Genomic DNA, 12272 nt, shown 5'->3' with positions numbered 1-12272 from the left:
TAAAACAGTACTAATATTATTATTAATAATTTAGCTAATGCCTTTATCCAAGGTGACTTCCTTAACTTATATTGTTTGTTTTGTATTGTCCTTTTACTATAGCGAACAAAAGGCTTTGGACCCAAACAGGGTTGTTATAGCGAGGGTGTACTGTATTAAGTATTTGACTTATATGCTTAATAGACGACACTTGCACATTTTAATATATAATGCGTGCACATTTGTTCTTTCATTTTTGTTACTTTTCATCACCCATAGTGTTCAACATTTAACAGAGGGTATAAAGAAGTTTGGATCAAAATCCACTATCATCCCTTACAAAAAAATTAATATACTGCAAGTATACTTGTGCAAAAATTGTCTGGTTTTAGTATACTATTAGTACCATTATTCTGTCTTTGGCACAAGTATACTTGCAGCATATATCTTTGTATATTCTTTTTGTAAATAGTGCAACATAGTTCTCATATATTGAACATTTCTTACTTCTCTTTTGCATACCTGCATTGTCTCTTGCTAGATATGCACCTCCAGATTCTGACAAATACTTTTAGAAAACCAGGAGCAACTTCTGCTCTGGATCAAAAAGCTATAATGCTCTGCGGCTGCCCGCCTATGTGGATAACTGTCAAAAAACTAGTAGAAACTAACTAAAATACAAGTCCGGTAAAAACAAACAGAAATGTGGAAAAAGTATATAAGAACATGAGAAAGTTTACAAACGAGAGGAGGCCATTCGGCCTATCTTGCTCATTTGGTTGTTCGTAGCTTATTGATCCCAGAATCTCATCAAGCAGCTTCTTGAAGGATCCCAAGGTGTCAGCTTCAACAACATTACTGGTTGTGCATTCATTAGTTGGTTCCAGACCCTCACAATTCTCTGTGTAAAAAAGTGCCTTATATTTTGTTTTTCCCTTTATCTAATCTCCATGGTCCTTGTTTCTTTATTCAGGTCGAAAAAAGTCCCTTGGTTTCACATGGTCAATACCTTTTAGAATTTTGAATGCTTCAATCAGGTCTCCGCATAGTCTTCTTTGTTCAAGACTGAATAGATTAAATTATTTTGCATATGAAATGCCTTTTAAATGCAGAAATATACTTTTGTAGCAAGGTGATCAGAACTGAACAGAATATTCAAGATAAGGTCTTAAATGCATTGTACAGTTTTAACATTACTTCTTGATTTAAATTCAACACTTTTCACAATGTATCCGAGCATCTTGTTGGCCTTTTTTATAGCTTCCCCACATTGCCTAGATGAAGACATTTCTGAGTCAGCATATACTCCTAGGTCTTTTTCATAGTTTCCATCTTCAATTTCAGTATGATATTATAATATGATATCCCATATGATATTTATAATGCACATTTTTATTTCCTGCATGCAGTACCTTACACTTTTCTCTATGAAATGTCATTTGCCATGTGTCTTCCCAGTACTGAATCTTATCTAGATCATTTTGAATTACCTTTGCTGCTGCAACAGTGTTTGCCACTCCTTCTATTTCTGTTTGCTTACTATACCAGAATCTAAATCATTAAGTAAATGAAACAATGAAACAAATATATATTTGTCGTTTAGGCAACAAAAAAGTGTGTGTGTGTGTGTGGTAAGGGGGTGTTGAAAGGGGAAAAATTACAAGGATTAACATTAGGTACATTAAGAACATTTCTTATTGCTGCCGTTTCAATACTCGCCATCTGTGTTATAAGAATTTGTCATTACGTCACGTCTTATTTTCCTAAATTGCCACACGTTTCGTCCCCCACCTTACAGTAGAGATCAGCGCCCATGCCTCTCTGCATGTCTGCTTTACACTGTTCTCACCCCTTCCTGTCACCCCCCCTCTCTACATGCCTATTTACACTGCTCCTCTCACCCCCTCTGCATGTTTATTTTACACTGCTTCCCTCTCACCCCCTCTGCATGTCTATTTCACACCTTCTCTGCCATTAAGTGCTGCTTTGTGAACCAATAGCAATAAAACACAGCCACTGCTGCAGAAGGGTCTCTCGGTGCATTCACCCCTGCGACACCACTGTCAATATAGAACCAGAGACTGCACAGAAATACAGAGCCTCCATGCACCCTCACATTGTAATACCCTTGAACTTGTGTTAAAAAAGGTATTTTGATAAAATAAAAGCTATTAGCTGTGTGCATCTCATTCTCTAATGTGTACTATTAGCTGTGTGCATCTCATTCTCTAATATACTATTAGCTGTGTGCCTCATTCTCTAATATAATATTAGCTGTGTGCAACTCATTCTCTAATCTACTATTAGCTGTGTGCCTCTCATTCTCTAATGTATACTATTAGCTGTGTGCATCTCATTCTCTAATAGACTATTAGCTGTGCATCTCATTCTCTAATCTACTATTAGCTGTGTGCATCTCATTCTCTAATATAATATTAGCTGTGTGCATCTCATTCTCTAATAGACTATTAGCTGTGTGCATCTCGTTCTCTAATGTGTACTATTAGCTGTGTGCATCTCATTCTCTAATATACTATTAGCTGTGTGTCTCATTCTCTAATATAATATTAGCTGTGTGCATCTCATTCTCTAATAGACTATTAGCTGTGTGCATCTCATTCTCTAATAGACTATTAGCTGTGTGCATCTCATTCTCTAATGTACTATTAGCTGTGTGTCTCATTCTCTGATGCTGTGATCATACTATTCACGAGCCTCAGTGCACAGCGCCACACTGACAAGCTAACTTCCCCACCGTCAGCCTTCTCACTAGAATAGTCAGTGCGTGTGGTGAATAATAAACTGAGCAGAAACAGGAATAGAGAATGAAACACACACAGAGGATTACAGAGGAGAGAGGGGGTATTGGAGACATGTAGGCTGTATTAAACAGAGGAGGTATTGGAGATATGTAAACAGTAGTAAACATAGAGGGAGTATTGGAGATATGTAAGCTGTATTAGCACTGCCCTAGCTTAAAGGAGTGCTTACCAGGGCTCTTTAAAACCCATCCTCTTACACCTGCTATAATCAGCAATACCAGATGCTGTATTCTTTGTAGTCTAGTTGCTATTTTAATAATATATATATACATACACACACACACACACACACACACACACACACACACACACACACACACACACACACACACACACACACACACACACACACACACACACACACACACACACACACACACACAATTAAATTCTAGCGTGAAAAAATATTTTGGTTCGTGATTTGCTTCCTTTTTTGCGGTTGGAAAGTTTGGTTGGTTGGTGTGTGTGCTTTACTTTGACATGAGGTATCACTTCTTATTTTCCTTCTTACCCCCCCCCCCCCTTCTACCCCCCCCCACCCCCCCCCCCCCCCCCCCCCCCCCCCCCCCCCCCCCACCCCCCCCCCCCCCCCCCCCCCCCCTTCCTTCTCCTTCCCTCTCTCACCCAGATACATTATCACTTCTTACTTTTGTAACCCCCCCCCCCCCCCCCCCCAATTTCACTCTGACGAACATTTTCCATCATGCGACCATTTCAAAATAGCAATAATGTAAAAATAAACTGCACAGATACCTCTAGCTGTGTCTGTGGTTTGGTATTTAATCTGCAGGTCAATCAAGCCTTGTGCATCAATTCCTAGAACATACCACTGTGCTGCATCCAGCACTGTGACTCTCCAGTGCGCTGCGTCCAGCACTGTGACTTTCCACTGCACTGCGCCCAGCACTGTGACTCTTCACTGCGCTGCTTTCAGCACTGTGTCTCTCCACTGTGCTGCATCCAGCACTGACTCTCCACTGCACTGCTTCCAGCACTGTGACTCTCCACTATACTGCATCCAGCACTGACTCTCCACTGCGCTGCTTCCAGCACTGTGACTCTCCACTGTGCTGCATCCAGCACTGTGACTCTCCACTGTGCTGCTTCCAGCAGTGTAACTCTCCACTCCACTGCTCAAGCCATTTTGGGTTTATTTTCATCCACTGCCCCAAGTTTAACCACAGCAGTGGGAGTGATCCTCCCTCGGACTTCTAGCAGCGGGTATTTAGCAGTCTCATGCTGCAGGGATGCCTCACTGTGCTGTTACTGAATGATGCCTCCCCCTGCTGGTGTGTATCTGTACTGCTTAAATTGAGTTTATCACTGGGTGTGTAATGAGTTTCTGTCTCTCTGCCACCCCCTGCTGGTGTGTAGCAGTACCCCAGGCATTGTAAGACTGTATGAAAGTCACCTGTCCAATAGGATTGAAGTGCTTTATCACTGTGTGTGTACTGAGTTTATCTGTCTGTATCACTGTGTGTACTGAGTTTCTCTGTCTGTATCACTGTGTGTACTGAGTCGCTCTGTCTGTATCACCATGTGTGTACTGAGTCTCTCTCTGTATCACTGTACTGAGTATCTCTCTGTCTTCCTCTGGTGTTTTAGGTGGTATCACTGTGTGTTTTGAGAGTGTGTCTCTGTATCACTGTGTGTATGGAGTGTGTCTGTATAACTGTGTGTATTGAGAATATGTCTTTCTGTATCTCTGTGTGTTTTGAGAGGGTTTGTATCACTGTGTGTACTGAGTGTGTCTCTCTCTGTATCACTGAGTGTGTATCAAGTTCCTCTCTCTGTCTCCCTCTGGTGCTTTCAGGTGGTACCACGGGCACCTGTCTGGTCAGGCTGCTGAGAAGCTGCTGTGGCAGAAGGGGGAGGAGGGCACCTTTCTGGTGAGGGAGAGTCTGAGCAAGCCTGGGGACTTCGTCCTGTCAATCCTGACCGGAGAGAGCATGGAGGTGAACGGAGACCAGAGGAACAGAGTCTCACATGTCAAGATCATGTGCAAGGTGAGAGGTGGGGGGAGAGGAGAGAGGGAGGGGGAGAGGGGAGTGAGGGAGAATGGGCAGGCAGTATTAACCCCTTGTTTTACCTCAGGGTGGTCGCTACACTATTGGAGGTGTGGAGCAGTTTGAAAACCTCACTGACCTGGTGGAGCACATTAAACAGAATGTGATCGAAGAGGTGTCTGGAACCAAGGTCTACCTGAAACAGGTACTACATTGCTGATCAACTTTTCTCTACCTTCTCCTCCCTCTTTAGCCCTCCCCCCACTTTGTCTCCTTCTCCACAGACATCCGCAAACTCTTCACTACCTCTCCACCCACCCCTGTCCTCTGCTCACTCCTTCAAAATCACCCTCTACAACCCTTACTAATCTACCCTCCTTCTTTCCCCTCTCGCATTATGATCTCTGCTCTCTGCTTCCTGCTCCAAAGCTATAAATCCACCACATGTGTTCTGGACCCCCTCTTCACTCACCTCTTCCAGGCTGCTGCCCCTGCTCTACTTCCTTTTATTTCTTCTCTCCCCAACACCTCTCTGCTCTCTGGCTGTTTCCCCATGCATTCAAGCAAGCCTATATCACCAACATCATAGAAAAACCCTCCCTGGATCCATCATCCCTCCATAACTAACATCTTGTTTCCCTCCTCCCGTTCCTCTTTAAAACCCTTGAATGAGCAGTACACTGCCAGCTCTCTGCTTTCCTGTCAACACATTCTCTGCTTGACCACCTCCAATCGGGTCCCAAGGCTCAATCCTGGGACCTCTCCTGTTATCTCTCTACACCCGCTCCCTGGGTCCCCTCACGATTTGGGTCGATTCAGGTCGCTGGGATTGGGTGCACCCCTGTATTGATTATTGATCTTAATGTCTCTCAGCCCTACTACTCGACCCGTATCAACGCTGCAGACATCGACAGCCGCGTTCAGGTCCTGACAAAAACAAACGAGACTGACGAGGCGAGCAAGAACAAGGCGGGATTCTGGGAGGAGTTCGACGTGAGTGACAGGAACCAGTGACCCCACTGCAAGAAACCAGAGCAATAAACCAGTGCAATAAACCAGTTCTATAAACTACAGTAGAACCTCAGAGTTCTGAACCCCTTGGGAATGGAGGCTGTTTGTAAGTCTGAAATGTCCGTAACTCTAAAAAAGAGTTTTCAGTGGTTTAGCTGTTATCTACAGCCTCAATCTGGTGAATACTACAAGCATACAGCACAAATATATATTGGTATGGTTTGAAAGGCTTTAGAACTGTACTGTACATTGGGAAAACCATTAAAACTATGGTAAAAAAAAAAAAAAACAGCCAGGAAAACCTGGGTTTACGTAGTGCTTGTTTTTATTGTATTTCAAACAGGATGCATTCGTGCAGGTTGCTCAGTCATTTAGCCTCCTTTTACTTATAAAAAACAAAAAACTGTGCTTTGTTTAAAACTAAAATGTATCTTGTTAGTTTGAAATCTGCCTCACTTTTGTCTGGATACATTTATTGGTCCTATCATTTTTCCTTCATGACCTATCTGGTTGCATTGCATGCATGCTTGAGTGATTGCAGACATCCAGCAGAAAGCGGGGTGTTGGGTTGACCGACCAGTTGGTAAGGTTGGTGTTCATAACTCTGTGGTTCTACTGTAGTACAACAAACCTGTATATTAATCCCAGCGCACTCCCAGTGTAATAGTCCCAGTTATATCCCAGTATGTCTGCTTTGTGTGTTTGACTCTCAGGCTCTTCAAAAGCAAGAAGCCAAACTGAAGAAGAGCCGCAACGAGGGGATGAGACCAGAGAACAAGAGCAAGAACCGCTACAAGAACATCCTGCCCTGTGAGTGCCTGCCTGTGTGTGTGTCTGTCTGCCTACGTGTCTGTGTGTGTCTGTCTGCCTACGTGTCTGTGTGTGTCTGTGTGTCTGCCTGTGTGTCTGTCTGAAGAACCAAAAAGAGCAGAATGTGATTAGAGTGAGGGAGATGAGAAAAGGAGAGACAGGTGTTTGTGTATCTGTTTGTGTGTGTGTGTGTGTGTGTGTTGTGTGTGTGTGTGTGTGTGTGTGTCTGTGGGTATGTCTGTCTGAGGAATCGAAAAGAGTAGAATGTGATTAGAGAAAGAGAGGAGAGAGGGAGAAAGACAGATGTCTGTGTGTGTCTTTTTGCCTGTCTGCCTCTCGGTGATGTGTTTTTGTGTCTATCTCTATCTGTCTGTCAGAGTATCTTTATCTCTCTCTCCTCCTTCTCTCTAACCACATTCTTCTCTTTTCGGTTCCTCAGTTGATGAGACTCGAGTTATCTTGCAGTCAGGTGATCCCAGAATCATTGGCTCTGATTACATCAATGCAAACTACATCTCGGTAAGGGGCTGGAAAAAACTACGTATCCCAGGGGGCTTTTCACCAGCAGGACCAGCCAACACCACTAAATCATGGGAGATGTAGTTCCTGTTTATACCATCAAACACTCCGAAATTCTGCGCAGGGAAAAACTAGAAGAAACAGAGTCAAGCAGACAAGCACTTTGGGCTCTAATGCCTTCACTTTTGTATAATACTGTTTTAAGGGTTCATAGACACAGTGCTTCTGATGTGATTATTTCTCAGAATTTGCTGACAGAGTCATGTGACAGGAAAAAGTTCATCGCCTCACAGGGCTGCCTCGCCACTACAGTCAATGACTTCTGGGAGATGGTGTGGCAGGAGAGGTCAAGAGTCATCGTCATGACCACCAGGGAGGTGGAGAAGGGAAGGGTGAGTGGAAAAGAAAAAGAAAGCAGCTGCTGTAACACTGTTCACTGTTCTATGATTTGAACTGATTGATAGCTGACAGTAACACTCTTCATAGGCTAACACTCTTCCCCTCCCTCCCTCTCTGTCCATCTCCTCTTCACTCCTGTCAGTCTGTGTGTCATCTGTCTCTCTCTGTGTCTGTCTGTCTGTCAGTGTGTGTGTCTCTGTGTGTGTGTCTGTCTGCCTGTGTCCTCTCCACTCCTCTCCCCAGCTGTTTATAATGATGTAACTATGTTATACAATTTTATAACCCCTCCCCTTTCTCCCCTCTACTCCTCCTCCTCCACTCTCTAGAACAAGTGTGCTCGTTACTGGCCGGAGCCGAAGGAAACGAAGGAGTTCGGGTCGTTCCTGGTGAGACACGTGAGCGAGCATGACGCCGTCGACTACACCGTGAGAGTGTTGCAGATCAGTCCACTGAACCAGGTGAGAACCACACAGCACCCCCGCCCCAACCCCCTCTGCTCTGAACGATATTGTGGACTACACCAGAGAGTGCTGACCCCTCTCACTCTCTCACTCCAGAGTGATGACCAGCGCAAGATCTGGCACTACCAGTATCTCAGCTGGCCGGATCACGGGGTCCCCACGGAGCCCGGGGGGGTGCTTAGCTTCCTGGAGCAGGTGAACAACAGGCAGAGTGAACTAAGGAATGCCGGGCCCATCATAGTGCACTGCAGGTAAACAACTACACAACACACAGCTACACCACACAACATGCTACAAGTACTCAACTTGTCTAGAACTACACTCACACACACACACTGTAAGTGCAGCGAAGTAATAAAACAGGTCTAATCGTCTATAAATCAATCAAAAACAAATTAACAAACAGAATTATTGATTGATTGATTGGTCAATTTAACAATGAAATGTATTTAACACACCTTACAAGATTCTACCCCACACCCCCCCCACCCCCCCTCACCCAGTGCTGGAATACGACCTTATGGTGATCAATACCATCGGCTTTGGTAATAACAGTAACTGTACCACTAGTTATGGTAGCTGGTGCTTTGCTCCAGGGTGTTTGTCATTTGTTTGAGTGTTATGACGAAATATACACTTTACAACACTCTGCCCCCTGGTGGATAGAAAATGCACATTCTCAGTGGTCGCAAGGCTGTTGTAGGAGGGTTGCGTGATCACAAAAAATACTGACATAACCTTAAGATTAGGGCTTGTGGTTTGAGATTTTAACTGATAAAACACCTGATATAAAAATGCAAACACTAGAAATGGTTTCCTTTCCCATAAAAAAACTGCTACAGTACAAAAAAACAAAACAAACCACCTCTCCCAGTGCAGCTGAGCAATGTCCCTTCTTCCTGATTTGTATCTATCATTGATTCTTTCTGAATATTTTAAACACACCCCAACTACTGAGTAGAAGCAAATTCTACATTTCTATGGGAGACTCTGCTTGCGAGATTTAAAACAAGATTACAATTACAGGAGAAAGCTTGTTCGCAGGATTTAAACCTATATTACAGTTAGATAATGAGAATTTAAAACAGAATTGCAAATTATGGTGAAAGGTATAAAATGCCTAGACACACAAAAGCTCCAGAAGAATGTGCCCGTGACCGTAAGGATTTTGTTGTAGAAGACAGCAAAGGAAAGAAGGTACAACTAAATGTGCAAGTACTGTCTGTCGAGTTACTAGAAAAAAGTAACCAAAAGGAATAATTTCATACAGTATATACAAAGCAAAAGCCCTGAAAAAAATGATTTACATAAAACTTGAAAATAGATAAAAAAATAAATAAACACAATTCCTTAGCATTACAGTTAATCCTTAACAGTAAATGGTATAAGCCAGACCTCAGTGTTTACTTAGTGTCCAGGTGTTTGATTTGTGTATATAGTTATGTATAAAGTGCTAGCGTCGGTCAAAAAAACTTTTTTTAAATGTTCAGGTTTCTCAGTTTAGGAGGGCGGTCATCACAGCCTGAAACATTTCCAAAGGGGGTCCAGCAAATAAAGTTTGAGGACTCCTGTTCTGAATGACTGTATTACCACACCTAAAGTGAATGTGGTATTTGTCAGATCCACTAGGGGACAGTATATTTGGAACCATTTAGAAATACTTACTGAAAATAAATACATTTGAAACTTGAATTTCAAGATATGAAGGTGTGTGTGTTGTATGTTCCCTGTAGTGGTAGTGCCGTTGTAGTCATAGCAATAGAGGTATTGTCAACAGCAGTAACAGCAGGGGCAGTAACAGCAGTATTGTGGGATTGTTGTAGGATATGCATATCAATTGTAAGGTAGTGTGGGAGAGTGATGTGGTCTGGCTGGCTAGTGGCAGGAATAGCAGACCAGCAGTTGCAGGAGTTTTATTATTCACAATTAAATATAATTAAACAAACCAACAAAATTCAAAACAAAGCAACACTCAAGACAAGACTCTTCTTGTGTGCTGGCCCCTAGCAGTGCAGACTGGGCCCCTGACTGAGTGTCCCTTATTCCCATTGCTCCAGGGCTGGACTGCGAAATCGATATTCAGAAGTCCATCCAGATGGTACGTGAGCAACGCTCAGGGCTGGTGCAGACGGAGGCACAGTACAAGTTTATCTACATGGCTGTCTCCCACTACATCGAGACCACCAAGAGGAAGCTGGATGAGATGAAGGTGTGGCTCCAAACTTCCTCAAATCTCATTTTGGTTCCAGCCCGTGAAACTGACACCCTGTGCCAGCCATCTCGGCTCCAGTCTCCTGTCGTTTATATAGGGGGGCTGGCTCTGTGTAGAGACAATATGACTTCTGTTTCATGGCCTTAAGATTTATAAAAACAAATTCTGTGTAGGACAGATGGCTGTGTCTGCATGCGTTTGTAATAATGCCGCTCCTGTCTTGTTTTTCAGAAGGATGGACGGTTGTGTCTGCATGCATTTGTAATAATGCTGCTCCTCTCTTGTTTTTCAGAAAACAGAGACAGAATACGGAAACCTGCACTTCCCAACGGCCCAGCACAGCAAAGCCAGCCGGAAATCATCAAAGTGAGACTCACACACACAACTATTAAAAATTGCTAATGACAAAACTATAATCAAGACTGGTACTTATTCGTCAACATGACGTAGAAATTATGTGTCTTCTCTGATGGTATTTCAACATATATGGCAATAAATCATACATACCAGGCTTATCCAGTGCCTTCGAAATGGACTCCCATATATTTTCTTTCAAATCTGTATCTTTATAATTGTGATGACGTTTGCTATAAACCGCTGGGTGTTTTTCCATGGCAAGTATTATTGTTTCCTCTTCATAAGGGCTACTGCTTCACCCTGCTGGACCACGTGCACTGAAGGTGTTCTCTGATTTGTTAATTCCCTAGCTGTCACACGACAAAGCGCAAAAAATGGGATTCATTCCTATTTATTTTGCGTCACTCCTGCGTCGCCTGTGGTGTGATACTTATCAAAATTATAGGTTCTATTAATTTCTCTGCATCGCGTCTGGTGGGTAGTGGCCCTAACACAGCATGACACACACCACAGAGTATTAGTTATTAGTAATAATACTTGTAGTTATAGTAATCTTAGCAATAGGAGCAGTAGCAGCAGTACGGGGGTCTCCCTGTCACAAACAGTAATATTAGTTGCCTTGGTATTAGTCAAAACAGCAATATTATTAATGGTAATAACACTGGAAATAGGAATAGGGTTAGCAATAATAACAACAGTGACAATGACTATCATTAGTGCTAATACTATGTGTTTCTTGCAGGAATAAGGAGGATGTGTATGAGAACCTGAGTTTGAAGGGAGAGAAGAAGGGGGACAAGGTGAAGAAACAGAAATCTGAGGAGAAAGAAAAAGCCAAGTCTGTAAAGAGTGGCTCTGTGCGCAAGAGATAAGGTCAGTGGTGCAGCTGCAGGCCAGGGCAGCCATCTTGGCTCAATCTGTGCTCAATTCATACAGGAGGCCAAGGTGTTAGTTTCGTTGTTATCAAAAGGCATGGCCACCGACAGAGAACTGTGTGAAATACTTTATAAAAACTGCTGACTGGTAACAAAGAACTAGGTTTGACCCCAGTGGGCGTCCATACATTTCATTTCAGTATTGTCTGTTTAAAATGAAATGAAAGTTTTGATAATCTGTAAAAAAAAAAAAAGCCAACAGTGCCCTTGCCAGGTCCAGCAGGGAGTTTTTACTCACTGACACAGATGGGTCTTATTGCTGTTATACATCATCAGAGGCTGGACGTGGCTCTACATCACAGAGGAACCAAAGCTTATCACATCGTGTATTCTCTTATTTCAGGTGCTGCTGAATTGATGTGATCGCTTTGCCTTTGAGAAAAACACACAGAGACACAGACGCACACACACTCAGAGACACACACACACACAAACAGACAGCGTTTACACATTAGAACATAAGAACGTAGGAAAGTTTACAAATGAGAGGAGGCCATATTTGAATGCTTGAATCAAGTTGCCGCATAGTGTTCTTTGTTCAAGGCTGAATAGATTCAATTCTTTTAGCCTGTCTGCATATGACATGTCTTTTAAACACGGAATAATTCTGGTCATTCTTCTTTGCAGAGCAGCAATATCCTTTTTGTATCGAGGTGATCAGAACTGAACACAATATTCAAGATGAGGTCTTACTAATTTATTGTACAGTTTTAACATTACTTCCCTTGATTTAAATTCAACACTTTTCACAATATATCCGA

General features: G+C 42.9%; 2 protein-coding genes across 2 annotated transcripts in view; both read left to right on the top strand.

Moving 5' to 3' along the window:
• The window catches only part of LOC121296520 (tyrosine-protein phosphatase non-receptor type 6-like), a 39160-nt gene extending 30898 nt beyond the window's left edge, over window positions 1–8262 (top strand). The window contains exons 4-11 of the mRNA XM_041222182.1: window positions 4615–4807; window positions 4896–5012; window positions 5681–5800; window positions 6532–6628; window positions 7068–7147; window positions 7393–7539; window positions 7873–8004; window positions 8104–8262. Coding sequence (XP_041078116.1) covers window positions 4615–4807; window positions 4896–5012; window positions 5681–5800; window positions 6532–6628; window positions 7068–7147; window positions 7393–7539; window positions 7873–8004; window positions 8104–8262 — 1045 coding nt within the window. The remainder of the gene's footprint in view (window positions 1–4614; window positions 4808–4895; window positions 5013–5680; window positions 5801–6531; window positions 6629–7067; window positions 7148–7392; window positions 7540–7872; window positions 8005–8103) is intronic.
• A 265-nt stretch (window positions 8263–8527) lies between these two features.
• LOC121296717 (tyrosine-protein phosphatase non-receptor type 6-like) lies at window positions 8528–11948 on the top strand. The gene is made up of 4 exons (XM_041222487.1): window positions 8528–8552; window positions 10065–10216; window positions 10512–10585; window positions 11319–11948. The coding sequence occupies exons 1-4, from the start codon at window positions 8528–8530 to the stop codon at window positions 11446–11448; spliced, it is 381 nt and encodes a 126-aa protein (XP_041078421.1). The 3' UTR covers window positions 11449–11948.
• Window positions 11949–12272: the final 324 nt, after the last annotated feature.

This window comes from Polyodon spathula, chromosome 21, assembly GCF_017654505.1.
Source record: "Polyodon spathula isolate WHYD16114869_AA chromosome 21, ASM1765450v1, whole genome shotgun sequence".
NCBI lineage: Eukaryota > Metazoa > Chordata > Actinopteri > Acipenseriformes > Polyodontidae > Polyodon > Polyodon spathula.
This window is presented reverse-complemented; position numbering and strand designations above follow the sequence as displayed.